Source organism: Mauremys reevesii, linkage group 2 (genome assembly GCF_016161935.1).
Source record: "Mauremys reevesii isolate NIE-2019 linkage group 2, ASM1616193v1, whole genome shotgun sequence".
Classification (NCBI taxonomy): Eukaryota; Metazoa; Chordata; order Testudines; family Geoemydidae; genus Mauremys; species Mauremys reevesii.
The window spans coordinates 124,660,743-124,681,021 of NC_052624.1; the positions used below are offsets into that span (position 1 = coordinate 124,660,743).

The following is a 20,279-nucleotide window of genomic DNA, read 5'->3' on the forward strand; positions in this document are numbered from 1 at the left end:
ATTGTTGTGTAGATGTGCAGTCTGGAATGTGACCCTGGGAGCCCTGCAGTGCCAATTATCAAAAGCCACTACATATTATAACTCTCATCAGGCCTGACACACACATTGCACCAACTCACTGTTCTCATAATCTGTATCTAAAAGGTGTTGTGTGAGGTATCATATGTAAACTGATAACACGCTGGTCATTAATATTGTGTGATGTGTATATATAGATGACGTATAAACAATTATAGGTGTGTGCTGGAAATATGTTCCTAAAATGTGTTTGAGAGGCATTGCTTACGCTCACCTGTCCTAGACAAAGGAACATTGTTTTGAAGGTTTGACTGTGTCTCCAATGTAAATTAAGCAAGGTGAGCCCAAAGACATGAAAAACACATTTACAAATAAGGTAAGCAAAGCCATCTGGGGAACAAGTGAGGGATGATGACCCTTTAACAATCTTAATGAGGGATTGAGACTGTGTATCCCCAGGAAACTTTCCTGCCTCTTGAAACAGGGTCAATGGGTTTTGGGAAGATACAAGCAGAGGCAAAAAAAAATTATGTTATGCATCGCTGGATGGACACCAGGGCCCATAGCTCTTGTATTCTGAGAAACTTGGATCCTTCAACAAAGAGAGTTGAAGTCTCCTAGACAAAGATTGTAACTTGCTGAGGTTAAGTTTGTCATTGGAAAGCATGTTTTGTTTTTTTGCTTGTAACCATAACTGTGTCTTCTGTTTATACCAATTATCACTTAAATATCTGTTCTTTGTTAATAAACTTATTCTTGTTTCATTATAAGACCATCTTAGTGCTGTGCATTTGATTGAAGAATAAAATCCTCAGCCCAATACCAGGCTGATATATGTTCTGTCTGTTTGGTGGCAGCAAACTTGATAACTTCTCTGAGGGTCCAGTGAGAGGGACTAAACATTGCAGAAAGATGACTCTGGGAAACTCAGGAATTGGGATTCACTGATTGTTATTTCTAAGGCAAGGTTTGGACTGGCAGAATCCTGAGGAGTTTGCTAGCAAGGCAGATAAGCTGGTGTGTCAGGGATCTGACTCATAGCTTAGTAGCACAAGTTCACCCTTCTGAGGCAGAGCGGTAACTGGCTCAGGGTTCTGGGTGACCCGAGTAAAGAGTCACATGGAAGGATTACAGTGTGCTTGGGAAAAATAAGAGGGTTTCTATGTTGGCAATATATACTGGCCTGTGTAGTTTGAGGGAATGTACCAATGCCATTGTCCCTAGTGAACACCTGCATTGAATTTTCTAGTTCTATACGGTAAAAATTTAATAACTCATGTTGCTTGCAACAAGTTGTCTCTGTTATATTTTTTTATTTTATGGGAGTGTACTGTGAACACAGCAGAACAGTCAGTAGTTGGTCTAACCAAAATGTTTTTTTAAATCATGTGGGGAGGAGCTGCAGAGGATTGTGGTAGTGAGACAGGGGAGGGGTTGCAGCTGCAGAGGGATTGGGCAATGGGGATGGATGATAGACCAGTCTTAGATTGGTTGTTTGAGAAAATCTGTATTTTACTAACCCTTTTTTAGTGTGTGTAGGGGTGGCCTGGCAAGTGGCTACTTGTCTTGGAGCAGATCATTGTGGTGTTTTCAAAGACATGTAGTGTGGAGGTTTGACGGCTGAGGGAAAAGAAATATGTGCATGGCCAGGATTGCCAGTGTGTGGATTCTGTGTAATTCCTGGATCAAAAGGTTGCAGAAGTTTGTGGGAGAGCAAGGAGTATACCATGACATGGGGATTGCTGACTACAGGCTGTTTTGGTTTGGTATGCAAATTGCAGGACATGATATGTACAACAGCCTATATAACAACTAGTTACTACCAGCAGCATATCTTTTCCCAGTCAATAATGAGGAAATTCAATGTAAAAAAAGACCATAATGCAGAGTTCAGGTTGCTTGGTGATATGTTGTCCCCTTGCAGAACACTGAGTTGAGCATAATTCAAACTTCTGAAAACCAGGAAATGCAGAATTAAGGTTGCCTATGCAGGAGCCAGTGTGCATTGTTTCAGTGTAGAATTGTGTATTCCTCATGATTAGCAGGGCACAGGAGTTTTATTGAAAAGGGTATGTTCAGTAGCAAGCTGGGACATAAGAGCAGTTTTAAGTGTTTATTATCTGCATGCATTCCAGGTAAGTACATGTGATTGGTGTCAGCTATACTGAATGGTGGAGGCAGTAGTGTGAGATCTGTGGATTACTTTGAGGTGTGTAATCTGTAGCTGTGATTTGTGATATGTGAAGATTTATGTTTTGTACCCTATTATGCATATGGGGAAAGGGAAGAAGTTAATGTGTATCTTCAGGATGCATAATTTCAATGCAGAATTGTGTTGGTTATGTCAATAGCAGGGCACAGGCTTGCAAAGGATATCGTCAACAGTGAGGTGGAATATAAAAGGATTCTCATACTTTGATGATGGTTAAGTGAAAATGTAGGTTGAGATGGTATCCACTGAGTAAGTGTAAGGAGGCTGTAAAAGGCTCGTGAAGTGGTTCTTAAACTGTATGTGTGTGGTATTTTTTTCTGGGGAGTTGGCTAAGTGCTTGAGTGTGCACCAGGATCTGGAACCTCCTGAGTCTTAGACTGCCAAGGACCAGCGTGAGCATGTGTTGTGTCAATATTAAGACATTTCTCAAAAAGGGTACAGAGAAGTTGGTGAGAGCAACTTTATTTCCCTGGTTTAATAGTGTTAAGTGGAATCCTGTTAGTGAAAGTGACTGGGCTGGAAAACGAGGTGAAGATCTCATATATTCAGCAAAAGTCTGAGTTTTTGTCAATTCAGCATTCTGCAAAGGGACAACATACCACAGAGCAACTTTACAATTCTGCATTAACATAGTTTTTGCCATTGAATTAATAATGTTATAATGTGTGATATGGTAAATGAAGAATTTGCTAGAGAACAGACTATAGACTAAGCTAAATGAGAATAAATTCACTACAGAAAACCAATTCTACCCCTATTTTATTTCTTTCACATCTAGTATTTGTCTTCTTGGAAACCGTACATTGTCAAGACGCAACTTTGATATTTGTGCCAAATTTATTGAGGTAAACAATGAAACAGTGACAACGAAGCTGTGGAGTCTCTTCTGTGATAGTCGGTCACTCAATGCCACATGTGATGAATACTTTAACCTAAATAACGTGACAGAAATTCAAGGGATTCCTGGAATTGCTAGTGGAGTTCTAATTGGTAAGTCTGAAAACAGAGCCAGAGATGGGACACTAGATGGGGAGGGCTCTGAGTTACTACAGAGAATTCTTTCCCAGGTGTCTGGGTGCTGGTCTTGCCCAGATGCTCAGGGTCTAACTGATCACCATTTTTAGCATTGGGAAGGAATTTTCTTCTGGGTCAGATTGGCAGAGACATTTGGGTTCTTTGCCTTCCTCTGCAGCATGGGACATGGGTCCCTTGCAGGTTAAACTAGAGTGGATTTCTGTAACCTGAAGTCTTTAAATCATGATTTGAATTCTTGAGTAATTCGGTGAGAGGTTGAGGTTAGAGTTCTATTACAGGAGTGGGTGGGTGAGGTTCTATAGCCTGTAATATGCAGGAGGACAGACCAGATGATCATGATGGTCCCTTCTGGCCCTAAAGTCTATGTGCAGTTAAACTAACTGATTTTTTGTATGGTATTAGTGTAGGCCATAACAGTTCTAATGTGCAGGGTGTAAGATGTCTATCATTGTTTCTGTAACTCATGTATCTGTGGACTACTCCCTCCCATCACTGTATTTCAGCACTGTTCGGTTCTTAGAAATACTTCATTTTATGGTATGTGGACACTTATTTAAGGGTAACTGTTGTATCAAATAACAAAAAAGGTAAAAATACCAATTAAAATGCAATGTAATTATAATATTTAGCACCTTTGTACACTTAGTGCTTTACATCTTCAATATGCTGTAGATTCATTAATTCTCAAAACCCTACTATGTGGTAGGGGTAATAGTTGGAAACACTAAGACACAGAGTTTGTGACTTGTCCAAGGTCACATGACAAGTCAATGGCAGAACTGGGATGAAAGCTCAGGAGTTTCTAGCTTCCAGTCACACATTTAGTCCAATAGACTTCTAACAGAATGTCAGGAATCTCCCGTTGTCCCATTCTGTTAGCAGTTGTGGGAACCCTGCAGGCTAATTTCTGCTGTTCTACTGGATCTTTAGACTCCATCTGTATATAAGGGTACGTCTACACTTACCTGCCGGTTCGATGTGGAGAGTTCGACTTTTGGAGTTCGAACTATCGCGTCTGATCTAGACGCGATAGTTCGAACTCCGGAAGCGCCGCGGTCGACTCCGGTACTCCACCTCGGCAGAAGGAGTTGGTGGAGTTGACGGGGGAGCCGCGGAGTTCGACCCCGCCGCGTCTGGACGGGTGAGTAGGTCGAACTAGGGTACTTCGAATTCAGCTACGCTATTCACGTAGCTGAATTTGCGTACCCTAATTCGAACCCCCTTCTTAGTGTAGACCAGGCCTAAGAGAGGTGGCAGTAGGTTTCCAGCAGAGAGTGTTTCTAGGTTCTGGAAAAGAGAAGTCCTGAAGCAAGGAACCTTTAAAAGCTGCCAAGCCAGGGGGAAAGCATATGATTTGGGGTTCAGGTAGTGTGGTTTTGAAATTGGTTGATGAACAATTCCCAAGGAAGTATTAATTCTTGATTCTATGTGATTTTTTTAAGTTGGTGGGGACTCCACCAACTTACTACTTCTGTCAAAATTCAGTAAAAGATTTCAAGAAGGATCCAATATAAAGTGTATATGCATTTACAATGATCACTCTTCAATTCCAAACTCTAATATTCAGTCACTCAGAACTTCCTTAAAATGTTTTCTTTGTGGCTGAAATTTTTCTTGTGAGAAATGTGTTAGACTTTTTGTTTGTATTTTATAGTACATCATATGAATATCTGCTAGTTTTCTGAATGCATATATTTAAAATTATATTTATTCTGGTAACATTTTACAATATGTTCAGAAAAGTTTAAAGCATCTTTTATTTTGGTAGTCTAATGTAATTTCATTTTGAAATAATTTTCTAATGGTTCAGGTTAGCATACTAACTATGTCCATAAGGTTGTTTTCCTTAACTTGAAAAAAACATTTTATACTCTGGCTCTATGCCATGAGGCCTTACCATCACCATGTATTTTTCTGACAGGTAGCCACTCCCATATTACAAGCATCGGATAATCTTTGGGACTGGATGTCCATAAATCACTGATTGGTCATTTTAGAAAGATATGTAGAGATCAAAGTCTTTGCATTTTCCTATTTGTGTAGTATAGGAAAACATATTTTTATACAGTAAATAACTGAAACTGTTTTCTAGATAGAGATAAAAATAGGGCTTCCTGCTTTTCTCCTTTTTTTGAGGAAGAATATAGTAAAAACTCATAAATAGGAAAACATGCTTTTATGTAATTAATACAAATCTAATCAAATTAAATAAAAAAGCTGCAAAGTTTTAGTGACTATAAAATAAAATATTTTTATTTCTTCAAGCAAATATTGCAAGAAACTGTTACATTAATTATTCATACATGTATAAAACATTGGTGTTCTACATCAATTGTGAAATGTATTCCAAAAATTGCTACTTTCAGAGTTATCCAAGAAAATGTATTTTTTTATATAGAGAGAGATAGAGATAAAAATAAAAATGCACAGAGAAGGAAAAATGCAGTGCACTCCACTGAATGTATATTATGCATAGCACTTGATACTGATCATCCCCAAGTATTTTTCAAAGCAGACGACTGGCTGCTCGTGTGCAACAGCCACAGAAATTAGCTGGCATTCATAGTATGTGGAGTTGCCATCTGTCCAAAAAAAAAAAAAAGCTGATGGAAGATACCATGGGGTTACTACTGCCTTGTTCCTAGCGTTTTCAGAAATGTTCCCGAAATGTCAAGAGTTTTATACCCAGAGAGGCCACCTGATTCATAAGAGTAGATCTTTGTTTAAATTACAGGTAATGTTGTAAGCTTAGTTGTTATATAAAAATAACTGGGAGAAAAAACTGGAGCATGTCTACACTACAGAAACAGAGCTACTTTGCTGTAGCATATTGTTGATTCTTCCCACATCATCAAAAGGGGGTTTTCTGTCGATGTAGTAAATCCATCTCTTTGAGAAGCAGTAGCTAGGTCAGTGAAAGAATTCTTCTGTCAACCTAGCTGTGTCTACAATGGAGGTTAGTTTGACCTAATTACACCACATAGGACATGGAATTTTTCACACCTGTGAGTGATGTAGATAGGTTGATCTTATATTTAGGTCACTTTTGTTTGTACAGTTCTCATTTATTAGGTGTTTGTACAGCTCTCACTTATTTCCTTACAGATAACCTGTGGAGTGCCTATACAGACAAAGGATCAATTATTGAAAAAAAAGGTCACCCATCAGTTACTGGAACAGAAGAGATAAAAGTTGGAGGACTCCCATATGTTTTTACAGACATTATGACCTACTTCACAATGCTAGTAGGGATTTATTTCCCGTCTGTGACAGGTAAATACAGTGGTTTTGCATGAAAAGATACTGCTGTTGTTAATTGTAATTTTATTGTTGACACTTCATTTCCCCAATATTGTTTTACAGGTATTATGGCTAAGTTACATTTAATTATAATGTCAGAGTAGAGGGGAGGCACAGTGAACCTGTTATTTCAGTGGGCTACCGTCTGCGGCAGAAACCATTTAAAGCTGCATTTCCTAATTTTTGAAAGCTGAGTTCCCTTCAACAAAATGAAACCAATTGTCTTTTCCCAGGCCTTCATGCATTGCTAAAGGCCTAAGCAAAATGAGTGCTAACCCAAAGATTGTGTATATCTTCATAATATAATTTTCTCTCAGTTGAAATGAATGGGGCAGTTTACCCATCTGAGCTACTGTTTCAGGTTTTCTGCAAACTTAGGCTGACATCTTTTTATCAGGTTACATTTTCAAGGTTCTCTTTTCAACTGAAAAAAGGTGAGGACATCTAGAGGCTTACTGTCACAGAAGTGCAGCTAGTCTCACAACCATCCCCTTCCTGGTCTTGATAGATTTATATGGAGCTAGTTTGACTGAAACAACTTGAGGGGAATTGGGCAGGGTTCCCCCTGCCCCCATTCCTAACTCAGTAATTTGCATTTTGATGGATCATCTGACTGTTGTGAGTGATTGGTGTTTATGTCCTCATCTGAGATTTCTCAGGTAGCAGAAGGGTGTACTTCCTCAAATATTTCCCAGTAAAATATCAAAAAGGATGTTGTCTAACATTCCCACTGCCAGGATCCCCAAACGAGTGTCTTTACAGAGATTTCAGATAGAGGCAGGGAAAATGGTTTTACCCTTGGCATTTTATCCACAGCTAGCTGCCTCCCAGGTTCTAGTGTGGTTTCACCTCATATGGATATGGGCAGTGCCTGTGTTCCTCCATCCCTGGAATATCTGCCCAGTAACTTCCATCCCCACTGGGGATCTGGTGTTTCTGTACCCATAAGGTAGAGCAAGGTATATCTACTTGTCTTTTTGTTCTCTTTATACAGCACCTAGCTGTGACTTAGGATTCCTAGGTGTTATGATAATACAAATAATACATAATAATATGTACTGGTGCCCAAAGAGTGAACTCAGCAGCATGTTGCTACAAAACATCTGTTAGTCTATAAGGTGCCACAGGATTCTTTGCTGCTTCTACAGAACCAGACTAACACGGCTACCCCTCTGATACTTGACAGCATGTATGTTGTACACCCCAATTGAGCTGGAGCTGGCTTTTTAATTTCTCCCCCTCCAGAGGCTGAACAACAAAGTTAACTCTCTCTACGTTTGGAGTGCAAGCAGCCCTGCCCCCAATGTACAGACTGGGCAATTCCAGGGGAGACGAGCCAGTGTATGAAAGAGATGATGCCACTTCTCCCCACTCCTCTGAGAGCCCTCTGGGATGGTATCCCTTCTGCTGCAGTAGGTTCTCAGCCCTGGATGGGTAACTCTGCTTGCCTCATCCCTCTTATATTTCCTATTAGACCAAGGCATCTGTCTATGTATTCCTCAGCCGGTTTACTGTCTGTGAACACATCTCAGGGCTTTCAGACTATTAACCAGGATTTTAGGGCATATAGGTACAAGGTGTAAAACATCTCAAGTCCCGTTAGCTCATAGACCTTCTGAACTGTTTTCTTGCCCCAACCACTACTCCATTTTATTATGTAATCCCTAATTTGTGTTGCAGCTTCAGAACAATCGTTTGTATCACACTTTCTCTGAACCCCCTGAAAATTCCTTCTATACAATTTGTGAGACAGTTCAAATTTCTCAAGCAAGGCAAGTTTAAACTGAACAAACGTTCTATAGTCCACATAATGGAATGCCAAATGGAATTTCCTCAGTTATATTAGTTTTTGGATGGTTGCTAAACATAAATATTGTATTTAAATTCTTTTTCATAAAGTAATCAATATTCATTGATTTTATGGTATAAAATTAGGTTTTATTCTTCTTTTTAGGTATTATGGCAGGATCAAACAGATCTGGAGATCTTAGGGATGCTCAGAAATCTATTCCTACTGGAACAATTTTGGCTATTTCAACTACATCCTTTATCTGTATCCTTTGTGATGTGTTTTAATTATTTTCTTTCTTCCAATGCATGCTATTAAAGTGGAAGTGTACAGACCTTAGGATTTTGTTTTGAAGTTTCACTGGGAAGTCATTTAAGTTTGCTGAGTTTAAAACTTAGCAGGAGCAAAACAGAACCTAAACTGAAAGAAATTCTAAATATTTTCTGTTGATTCCCCAAATTACAAATGAAAATTGATGCTATTAGGGGTGGATAATGGAGGATCCTGAAATCACCCTGGTCTAACCAGTAACTTACCTTTATTTTGATCTGATCAGTGTGGCCATTTGAAAATTGGATAGTGTGTGAACTGCCAGGGACAGAAACTAATGCTATACAGAATTACAAAATTAAGACTCTCAGAGTCTTCTTTTATGAAATGCCAAATTTTGGCTCACTTGAAGTTACTTAAAATATGAGGAAATATTTTAAATGATATAATATAATATATGAAGTTGGTTATTTTCAGCACTACATTGGGGTAAAGTATAAATAAATACAGCACATGATAAAGAAATATAGCCAAAAGTCAGCTAACCCTTGATTAATCTTATTTTTGTGAGAAAGCTGGAAGAAGACAAAAAAAGTAATGTTCTGAGATTTTGTACAGATTCTTAGGTAATGAGAAGTTTAATTCTTCTCCAAATTACACTACAGTATAATCAACCTGCTTTTATCTTCCTTCATTCTCAATAATAGATCTATCCTGCATTGTTTTGTTTGGTGCATGTATAGAAGGTGTGATATTAAGAGATAAGTATGTATGTTTAATTTCCATCTTTATAAAGTGAACATGTTTTATGTATGCTCATAAATGTTGATTATTGGAATGAAAATATGCTTGAATAGGTTTTATTTTAGAAATTTACTGGTAATTTAGATGGTGTGCGTTTATGTGACAGTTAGCATTGCTAAATTTCCTAATTTCATACTATTCTTTTAATAAAAAGACACTTCAAAGTTGAAGAAAAAAAATAATGAAAATATGCTAAATACACACCTACCCTTAATTATGAATGCTTATGTTTCTGAAGACACTACCTGGAGATCCACCTGAAAAATCTCACAGATGTATTAGCTAGTGCAGAACACAGAAGCTCACCTTTTGAGTAGGGCATGTTATTGGGACCATACTGCACCCATGTTCTGTGCTGCGCACTGGCTGCCAGTTCCCTTCTTGCTGAAATTAGAGTATAATTAGTACCTTTATAGAGTTGTAACAGATTGCTTGGAGGGCCAGGTGGCCTAGTGTTTTGCATCTGACTTCCAGTCCTTTGTTTCCCTGGTCAAGGTGTCTCAGTCCTTCAGGCAGTGGGGGTAGGGGGAACCAGGCCCTCCCAGTCCACCAACCCTGTGTGAGTTGACTCTTGAACAGGGGCACTCCGAAAAGGGAGTCTAAAGCCACTGTCCTGGGCTACTTCCTACCGCTGTCCCTTCAGTTTGTGGAATGGCCTCTAGAGTTCAATTTACTGGGGTGGCTTGCCTTCCATAGCAGTGTCTCATGGATCTTGGGCAGCACCCTGCTGCGGTTCCTGGGCATATAGCAGAGAATTTTCAGGGACTCCGTTGTATGTATGCACTGGCACCATGTGGTGTCCGTTTTTCTGCAGATCCAGTAGGTGACTTGTTTTCAAAGCTGTGTGTGCATATGTAGCTTCAAAATGAGTACTGACAAGTGTATCCAAGGTCTGGGCATGCACAATTCAAAGATTTTGAAAATTGACTTCAATGCATCAGGCTTCTTGCTCTGTCTCTGTTCCTTGTCCTTGCGGGCCTGAGAAAGAATAAGGTGGAACTGGGTTGGTCTTAGTTCTACCTTTTTCTTTTCTCTGCCAACTGCTCTGGCAACCCTGAAAACAAATGAAAAATAATAGGCTAGATAAAATGCATTTTTACAAAATAAATTTTTACTAATAATCTTCAAACATTAAAAGTGACCTGAAATTTTTTTTAAAATAAATTAATGCAGTTTTTAAAAAACTGCCTTGACTTTGCTGGATGACATCTCACATTTCTTAAGACTCCCCTAAGCTCTCTCACCTTAACTGAACCCCCTCTGGACTCATGCATGGATCCATAGGCAAGACAGAATCAATTATCTCAAGAAACAATTGGAAAGCACCTGTCTCCTAGTGCTGATTTCTTTTGCGTATTCTCCTGGTAGATATCTTTAAAAAATTGCACATGCCAGGCTAAAAGCACATGTATGTAGTTGACTGGCTAATTCTAGTTGCCACCCCCATGGGTTTTCTGTCTTTACTCCCTCTGCCTGTACTTCAGAGAAAACCATCATAGCATTACCACTTTTTCCTTAGCACTCTCTATCATGCCAATAACCCTCTTCCATTTGCTATTTTTCTTTAACTGGGACAGCTAATCCAACAGCTCTGAGTGGAGGACAGCTTACAGGCTGTCTCCATGCTTGCACATGCCCATGTGTCTTAAGCATCTCTAAACAATGTTAAAACTAGGCAGTTCACACTACCTCACCCACTGACTCTTCTCATGCATCGCTTGATACCCATGTGCTGTATATGATCAACCATTTATTTTGAAAACAATATTTATATGAATTTATATATTGTGTCTCTGTATATATCTGCATGACAGGGTTTTCAACTGCAAAGGCTGTTGAAAATCTGGCTTCTAGAATCATGGCTGTTATTCTCAATATGTGGTAATTAGTTCAATACCACAATGGGTACAGAGCATATGAGTAAATATCTTGCTACTGGTATAAACAATGTAGTGTGCCCAGATAATATGGAAGTCATGTCTCGTAAAGACACATGTAGTATTAAGAATTATTAAATCACAGTTGTGTTGTAAAATTTAGCTGTTCCATTCCTTAATAGTATAAGAAAGAGGATAAATTGGTTGGATAAACCCAAACACAACCTGATTATTTTGTAGAGTATCATTTATTAAGTGCTAAAAAAGAATTAGAAATGTGTATATTGAGCTATAATAAAAGAATTATCACTTTAGCATTCACTGCTCTTTCTCGTTAATTTATTTGATCTTTTCCCCAAGGTTTGGAGAAGCAGTTAATGGAAACCTAGTGATTGGTACATTGGCATGGCCTTCTCCATGGGTAATTGTAATTGGTTCATTCTTCTCTACATGTGGTGCTGGTCTACAGAGTCTTACTGGTGCACCCCGGCTGTTGCAAGCTATTGCAAGAGATGGCATAATACCATTTCTTCAAGTGAGCTACTTTTTTCAGTATTTTAAATGCATTTACATTTAAATTGCATTTATATTGTTGACTTAAATATATTTTCCTGTTTATTCCTGTTACCACTGCAGAGCCATGAAAGTGTGATGGGATGTCTATACTGCAATCCAAGGTATAATTGCAGTTAGAATAGACCTACCCAAGCTAGCTTTACTTGTGCGAGCATTGCTAAAAACAGCAGTGTAGCTATGGTGGTGCAGGCTTCAGCAATGCAAGTTGGTATTCAGGGTTATCGATGGGCTTGTAGAGCCTGCACTGAACCCCATGTCACCTCAACTATGCTGTTATTTTTAGCAATGCTAGCACAGGTAAAGCTAATGGAGGTATGTTTACCTGACCTGCAGTCACACCTTGGATTGCAGTATAGACATACCTTGAGCTGAAGCTAGATTTTAATTGCATTAAAAAAAAAGCAAATCAAGTTGCATTTGCAGACCACACTCTACCCTTATGTATCTCTGTGCTGTTTTATTGTCTTTATTCTTCAAACAATCAAGTTGTGCACTATGAAACTGAGGCAAAATTGGGCCCACAGAATTTTTTACGAGTGGAAATGCACAAGCCAGAAAATAACTAGCAACTTAACTTTCAGATTCCAGGCTAGGTTTGGAGTTCAGGCACTTTTTATTTGTAAACAGAGTAAATTTGATCTGGACATGGAACTACATGATACTGTTTTGGAGTCACTTATAGAAAAAGTTGAGAGCAACAATTTAAGTTCTTACTCATTCTGCAAATTATGTACATTAAGACAGGTATAACAGCTATTTACATGCTGTTCTGTCATTAACTCTGAACTTCAAGGCCTGGTTGTGACTGAGATGAAGATTATGTAACTTTTTCTGAATTGGATAGTTTGGCAAGTGTAGAGTATACAGTCTCCCAGGTATTCTAGTGCCTGGGCAAAATTGGGAGATGCATGAAAAGCAAGACCATCTTGAACAGCTTGCAAAAGCTGTAACCTTCCCATTGATGAAGGGGGTCTAACTCAAGTTATTAAGGTACTGCATATGCTTGGTCTCTTGCTGGATACATCTTTGTGCCTACATTTATAGATAAAAGCAAAAGACAAAAAATGCCATCATCCAGAAAGACAATGCAAGGACTTCTGTAAGGCACTATACCTGGAATTAACTGAAAAAGCCTACCTAGAAGTGACAGCTGTTACAATACGCTGTGGGTGCCTGCTAAAGGAAGACCGGAGAGTGGCGGCTGCTGACCAGACACCCAGCTTTGAAGGCAGCACCATTGCTGCCAGCAGCAATGCAGAAGTAAGGGTGGCAATGCATTATACCATGCCAACCTTACTTCAGTGCTGCTGTTGGCAGCGGGACTGCCTTCAGAGCTGGGCACAAGGCCAGCAGCTGCCATTCTCCAGCAGTCCAGCCATTGCTTAAATTGTGTTAGGGCTTCTCCATCACCTCTTGCATTAAAAATTAAGCTGTGTCCCCACTTCCTTCCTTACATGCGACATTCAGTATGCACTGTAGAGTTTAAAATTATGGATAAGTCACTATGCCAGCTTTTAGTCACTGACTACAGTGGAATGACCCAATAACCCTATACCAGCACAAGATAGTTCATCATCCCTGCCTCTTAGTCCAACCAAAGTAAATATTAAAAACGATAAAAAACCTGCAAATAAAAATAAAAATAAAAACACGGTTGCAACAGAAGCAAAAATGTTAACTCAGTCATTTCCTTTTATTTTGACAAATTCTCACTCTTTTGGACAAGACTTGAAAATGACTAAAGTTAGGAGGCATAGAAGAATATTCAACAGTGGATAGAGACTTGATTGTTTTGGTTTCTGTCTCTTAAGGATAGAATGGGTTGGGCTTGTTCTGAAAGGCAGTGCTGCTTTTTTTCTCGTGAGACTTGGCAATGGCCCCTGTTGGCAGGTAGGGAGCTGAGCAGAGACAGGGCCAACCGGCAGCTCTTCCTAATTCCCCACGTTAGGTAACATGTACAAGGGGATAGGAGCTGGTGTGAGATCTAGAGAGGCACCATCTAGTGTGTGATGCTGGTGGTAATGGGAGGCAGTGGTGGGGATAATCTTTGGGAGATGAACTAGAGTGGGACAGGCCCAATTAGGGGAATCTGAGGAGGGGACTGGGGCTGGGAAGAAGTTGTATGAAGAGAAGGGAGTTGGAGAGAGGTGTGGGGAACTTGTGGGTGAGGGGAAGGGAGCTAAGGAAGGAGGGACTTGGTGGGAGAAGCTGAATATTGGGGATGCAGAGAGAATAGGGGCCAGGACAGGGAAACTCTAAGGGTGGGGGGAGGTGAATCAAAGAGACAGATGGGGGGCAAGAGAGAAATGTCATAGTTTTGAGGTGTAAATAGAAAGGGTATATTTGGCAATGAGGGAACAAAGGGTGGGATGACTCCAGAGGTTTCACAGGAGGAGAGAATGGGCTTGAGGAAAGAGGAGACTCAAATTAAGAAGAGAATTATGGATGTTTTGGAAGGAGAGAGGGTAAGGGGCATTAGAGTTGTCTGCAGGAGTATTAGAGAATTTGTAGATTGGGATGGGTTTCAAGGGAGAGGGAGGGATGTTTAGAGATGATGAAGTGTTTGGAGGGAGAGGGAAGAGAGCATGAAGAATTTATAGTGATGCAAAGGTGCTAGGGAACATGAGACATTTGAAATATGGCGAGAGATGTTTGAGGAAAATTAGGGTTTAGAAAGAGAATGAGAGTTTGAATGAAAGAGAGGGAAGATTGAAGGGTCTGTATAGGGAAAAGGGAGGAAAGGGTGTGGTATGGAGAATGACAGTGAGGAGAAACTGGATGTTTAGAAAGAGAACAGATAGAGGGAGTACTGGGGTTTCAATCCTTATGGTTGTGTGGAGAGAAGAGGAGGGAACATATACTGCTGTGTGTATTCTTTGGAACCCTGAGAGAAGACTTTGTCCCTGCTACCCCCAACAACTTTATAAATAAAATTACCTGAGTGGATCTGGCCATGAGCTCTCTCATATCCCATGTCTCAGCAACTGGGCTCCTTCTACTGATTTACGGGAGGCTTCTCTGTAAGTTCCCATGCTCTTTCCTTTGTTTTTTCTTTTCTTTCTTTAATGCAGTATCAAGAGTCAGGCCTGTGATTAGAAATGTCATGTTGTTTCTCTTCCCCATCCCTAAAATTTTAATTTTGTATTATAAAAAATTAGTTTTCCTATGTCAAGTCTTAACTCATGTAAATTTGTTTTTTTAATATATAAGAGAATCTGCTTATGCATGTGGATTTCAAATAACTTTAAAAATCGCTTTAACCAGTTTAAATGTGATGGGTTTTGTTACAGTTGGTTTCCCTTTATTATATTTTGAGAACTATATATTGAACAGATTTACTTATTTTACTGAAAATTTTAATTGAATTAGGTATTTGGTCATGGAAAAGCAAATGGTGAACCAACATGGGCATTACTTCTCACTGCTTGTATTTGTGAGATAGGAATTCTCATAGCTTCGCTGGATAGCGTAGCACCAATTCTTTCAATGTAAGTATGCATGTGAAAATTGACATTATTTTTTAAAAGCTTATTATATTGTTGAAATTTAATTAACTTAGTTATCAAGACGTTTTCTTTGAAATACTTTTCAGATCATATTGTTAGTAAAACTCACAGTTAACCTGAAGAGAATCTAGACTGACAAAATATGATAAAAGCCTGAGGCTAATGCTAAATTAAATCAATGCTTAACTGAAATAGACTTCTATATGTTATTTGACTTAGTACTTCAGACATTCTCATTAAAAAGTTAGCACTATCTGAAATCAACACAGACCATATTAAATGGACTGAAATCTAGCTAAATGAGAGATTTCACAAAATAATTCTGATTAGGGAGTTATCACCTAGTGGGGGAATTTCTAGCGAGATCCCATAGGGATCTGTTCTTGTCCCAATGCTATTGAATATCTTTACCAGTGATCTGGAAGAAAATATAAAATCATTGATGGTAAAGTTTGCAGATGCCAGAAAATAGGTGAAATGGTAAATAATTCTGGGGACAAGTCAGTTCTACAGAGCAGAGTGGGTCACATTGGCTAGGTGGGCTCACTTGAACAAAATATATTTTAGTACATCTAAATACAAGATCATGCATCTGGGAACCAAGAATGTAGGTAACATTTAGAGAATGGGAGACTCTGTAACTCTGAAAAAGAGTTATAGACTCTATGACTCTGAAAAAGACTTAAAGGTTATGGTGGATAACCATGTGTGCTACAGCTAAGTGAGTAAATGCAATACTTTCATAGTTTGCTAGGCCATAAGGGATCATTGTGATCATCCAGTCTGATCTCCTGCAAAGCACAGACCATAGAACTGTCCCAAAATAATTCCTAGTGCATATCTTTTAGATAAACATTCAATCTAGAATTAAAAATTGTCTGTTATAGAGAATGTACCATGACCCTTGGTAAATTGTTCCAATTGTTACTTTCACTGTCAAAGTGTACACCTTATTTCTAGTCTAAATTTTTCTAGCTTCAACTTCCAGCCATTTGATCATGCTATACTTTTCTCGGCTAGATTGAAGAGCCCATTATTAAATATTTGTTCCCCATATGTTTATGTTTTAGAAAGGAGAAGGGAAATTAGAAGGGACATGCTAAAAGTATGTGAAATAATGCTACAGGTAATGTAGACTGGGCATTTCTATTAGTCTTTTCTAAAATACAAGACCAAAGGGACGGTCAATGAAATTAAAAGGATCTAAATTTAAAAGTAAAAAAAAACAAAAAACAAAAACTTTTTAACAAAACACACCACTTGTGGAACTTAGTCACTACAGTATAACATGCTACAAAGAGATTAGTAAAACTTTAAAAAGGATCCTGTTTCAAGTTTCAAGGTATAAGTGAATTTCTAACTGATTGGAGATAGGAAGAAGCTTTCCATGTTGATAGATCATTCTTTGATTAGCTACTGAAGTGTTCTTGCATCTTCTGAAACATCTGGTACTGACCACTATCAGAGACGGGATAGTATATTAGATGAATCACTGATCTGATCTGGTTTAGTAATTCCTATGTTCTCATACTAATCTGAACTTTCTGTAAATATATTTATTTATCCCCACTATCTTTAATAGATTTTGTATGTCAGACTATAGAGTTAATTTTCCATCTGAAAGATTTGTCTTTCTCTGCAGGTTTTTCCTAATGTGCTATATGTTTGTGAACTTGGCCTGTGCAGTGCAGACTCTTTTATGCACTCCAAACTGGAGACCTCGCTTCAAGTACTACCACTGGTAGGAAATCTTTTTATGTACACTTCTTATTTAGAAGAGCCAAATCTAATGGCTAATTTTGGTTTGTATTTGTTGTTTGTTTTTGCATTCATTGGACATTTTCAGTAGCAAAACTGTTTTCAACAATTTATAGATTCACAACATTAATACAAGAGGAAAAATTACAGTAGAGGAGAGGGTTTGGAAAAATATTTTTCCCTGTTCATTTCAGTTAGTTCTAAGTTTGATGCGGATGGGAAGCAAGACAGAAATAGTTATGAACAAGAACACACATAATGACAGCTGTAGTTAAAGCCACATAAGGATCTATTTCAGGAGTGGGTGAGGTTCTATGGCCTGCAATGTGCAGGAGGTCAGACTAGATGATCACTATGGTCCCTTCTGACCTTTAAGTCTATGAACACAACCTCTATGCAGCCTTAATTCAGCCCCCTTAGTGTATCTGTTATCATACAATCTTTAATTACACACTTACACACAATTACATTTCTACAGGACCCATTGCTCTAGTCCTAAAAAAAAGCAGTTACACACAGTTGGCACATGATTTTGTCATATAAATAATATTTATTTTGGACTTAAAATGGATGCATTAATCTATTTGCACACACTTTCATGACATGATTTCTCTTCTTGACTAGGTAGTTATGTTTGCTGCATAGTTTCAAGAAGTACTGGAACACTGTTCTGGTTGCTCAAAAAAGTGCCAGAACAGGATTCCAGAGTGTTTTGGCACAACTCAAGCACTAACTGGACCTCTGCCTCATGCAGTGAATGAGTAGTTAATTCCATATTTATTTTTATCTTTATCATTCAGTGTGTGGCCCCAGGCCCTGTTTAATGCACACTTAAACCCTCAAAAGATAAATACAAAATTATTTATTTCCTCTTTGGAGTTTCTGTGGAGCTCTCTCTATAGTATCCAAGTGTTTCATAAACATTACTGAATTTAGATGGTATTATTTATCCCCATTTTGCACATGAGGAACTGAAGCACAGAGAGATTAAGGCCAAAGTTATCAAAAGTGTCCACTAATTTTGGGTGCCCAATTTGAGAAGTTTATGGTCTGGTTTTTCAAAGTACTTAGTATTTTTACAGTACTTAATGTTCAAAGCACAGCTCCAATCAGTTTCAGTTGCAGCTGAAAGAACTTGGTCTTCAATTACAGCATCATATAAAAATCTCATATAATTATATTAATGTTCTATTTATAACTCCAGAACAATAGAATTGACTTTAAACTCATTCTCATTGATTCACTAAACTTTAAGTAAATTAGAAGTCTGATTTTAAACGTGTTCAATTTTGCATCTAATTTGTTCATGCAGTTGTTTCAAATATGTACCCCAGTTTGGTATTTGCATGAGCCAGTGATCTGTTGTGCATGTGCAGTTACCCAAGTAGTTATTACATTGGTGGTAACTGTAGTGCACATACTTTTGAAAATGAGTGGGTGCTTGGATTCAGCTACCAGATCTAAATATTTTTCTTTTTATTCTTTTATAACCTTCAAGAAGCTCCAAAACAAACAACCAGAATGAATCTGGAATGTATTCTGTGCGACCCTTTTTAGTTATATGCAAAGATTAGCGCTCGTTAAGTTATTCTCTGACATTGGTTCTCTTTTGCTTAGCATTTTATTATCTTTTGAAAGTGCCAATTAGAAAATTTGAACTTTTTATTACTCAAATTTTATACTAACGCTGTGTGGGATTCTGAAGTAGTATGAAGATTCCCAGCAAATATCTGTGAAACTCACTGACAATGTGTGTGCTTGAACCCCCTCTAGTACTGGTCAACAAAGAGGATGACAGCCTACTACTGCTACTACTGCTGTTAGTTACTTCATTAGCTCAAGGGGCAGAGGTCAGTGCTGTAGGTGTTAAGGTTCCAACTGTGCTGAAGGCTCATGTCAGTGTCAATATTATTCCACATGATGGAATCCCCCCCCCCTTTTCTTTTTTTAAAACCTAGGAAATTACATACAGAAAACTATAATAAAAATGTTAAGGCTGCAAAGCCAAGTTCTCAAAAGTTAGGAAATGTCAGAATTAAGTTTGCATTTTATAGATGAGGAAATTGAGACAGGCAAAATTATTTGCCTCTGGCCACACCTGAATCAGTGATAGAACCAGGATTAGAACAGGCAGCTTATTGACTCCCCCAACTCTTCCAGACCACACTCTGTTACTATCAGTGTTATTGTGTATCCACAATTTCCACTGACTATAGTTGCAATCATGAGTGCTCACCGCTTCTGAAAAATCAGGTCCAAGGTGTCTCAAGTTGGGCACTCCAAAAAAAAAATGAGGAACACACAATTAGTAGCAACCCATGAAAGCAATGAAGAAGTTAGAGCTTCTGTGAAAAAAGTGATAAGAATCTTTTATATATGGGAAGTGTTGGCAAGTTAATTATTCAATTACTGTTAATGTGACATGCAGGAGTGCTGCAAAGAGACTATTTATTTTTTTTAATTTCCTGTTCCCAATCATCTGATATGGATCAGGATTACCCTGTCATGTGGCAGGGTCATCTCACTGTCCCCAGTGGCACTATTACACATTTCCTCTTTCATTTGAAAAGTAAAAGCAAACATGACATCATAACTGAAAAAAAGCCTTGCTGCAAACTAATAGAGCCGACATCCTCATTTTTTATAAAATGTAAACAGATTATATGACACTGTACCTTCCCCCTCGCCCTTCCAGCCCCCAAACCATCAATCAAATACTAAATCTTAGTACTGCATCACTGTCACTTGTGCTAAAGGACTTTAGCTGGAAGCATGAAAAGGCTGTTATCCTCTCTTGACCAACCACTGGAAGAGGACAGGTAACATACTGAAAGAGAGTTACATATGCTGAAGTAGCCTGCTTTTACAGAAACCATAGCCAAGGACATATATTTGGCAAACTTTCTAAGAGATAGCATTGATAAGTGGCTCTGGCTTGGATCTCCCGTATTTGAGATCTGGATTCCCAACTTGTGTGAACTGTGACGCCCTGTTCAGTATTAACTTGTGAAGTTCACAGAACTGTTAACACCAAGTTGTAGTATTGAGTCTACAACTAAGGGTGAAATTTTGGTCCCACTGAAGTCAGTGGGAATATGATTCCAGGATTTTCCCTTGGTTCAAGCATTGTGCAT

The 20,279-nt window shown here is 38.5% G+C and overlaps 1 protein-coding gene across 4 annotated transcripts in view; it reads left to right on the forward strand.

Moving 5' to 3' along the window:
• The window catches only part of SLC12A7 (solute carrier family 12 member 7), a 327,938-nt gene that overhangs the window by 226,213 nt on the left and 81,446 nt on the right, over positions 1-20,279 (forward strand). For all 4 annotated transcript variants that reach the window (XM_039524891.1, XM_039524892.1, XM_039524894.1 and 1 more), the window contains exons 8-14: positions 3,009-3,220; positions 6,371-6,538; positions 8,520-8,618; positions 9,332-9,389; positions 11,666-11,840; positions 15,251-15,369; positions 17,030-17,128. In XM_039524891.1, the coding sequence (XP_039380825.1) occupies positions 3,009-3,220; positions 6,371-6,538; positions 8,520-8,618; positions 9,332-9,389; positions 11,666-11,840; positions 15,251-15,369; positions 17,030-17,128 (930 nt within the window). The remainder of the gene's footprint in view (positions 1-3,008; positions 3,221-6,370; positions 6,539-8,519; positions 8,619-9,331; positions 9,390-11,665; positions 11,841-15,250; positions 15,370-17,029; positions 17,129-20,279) is intronic.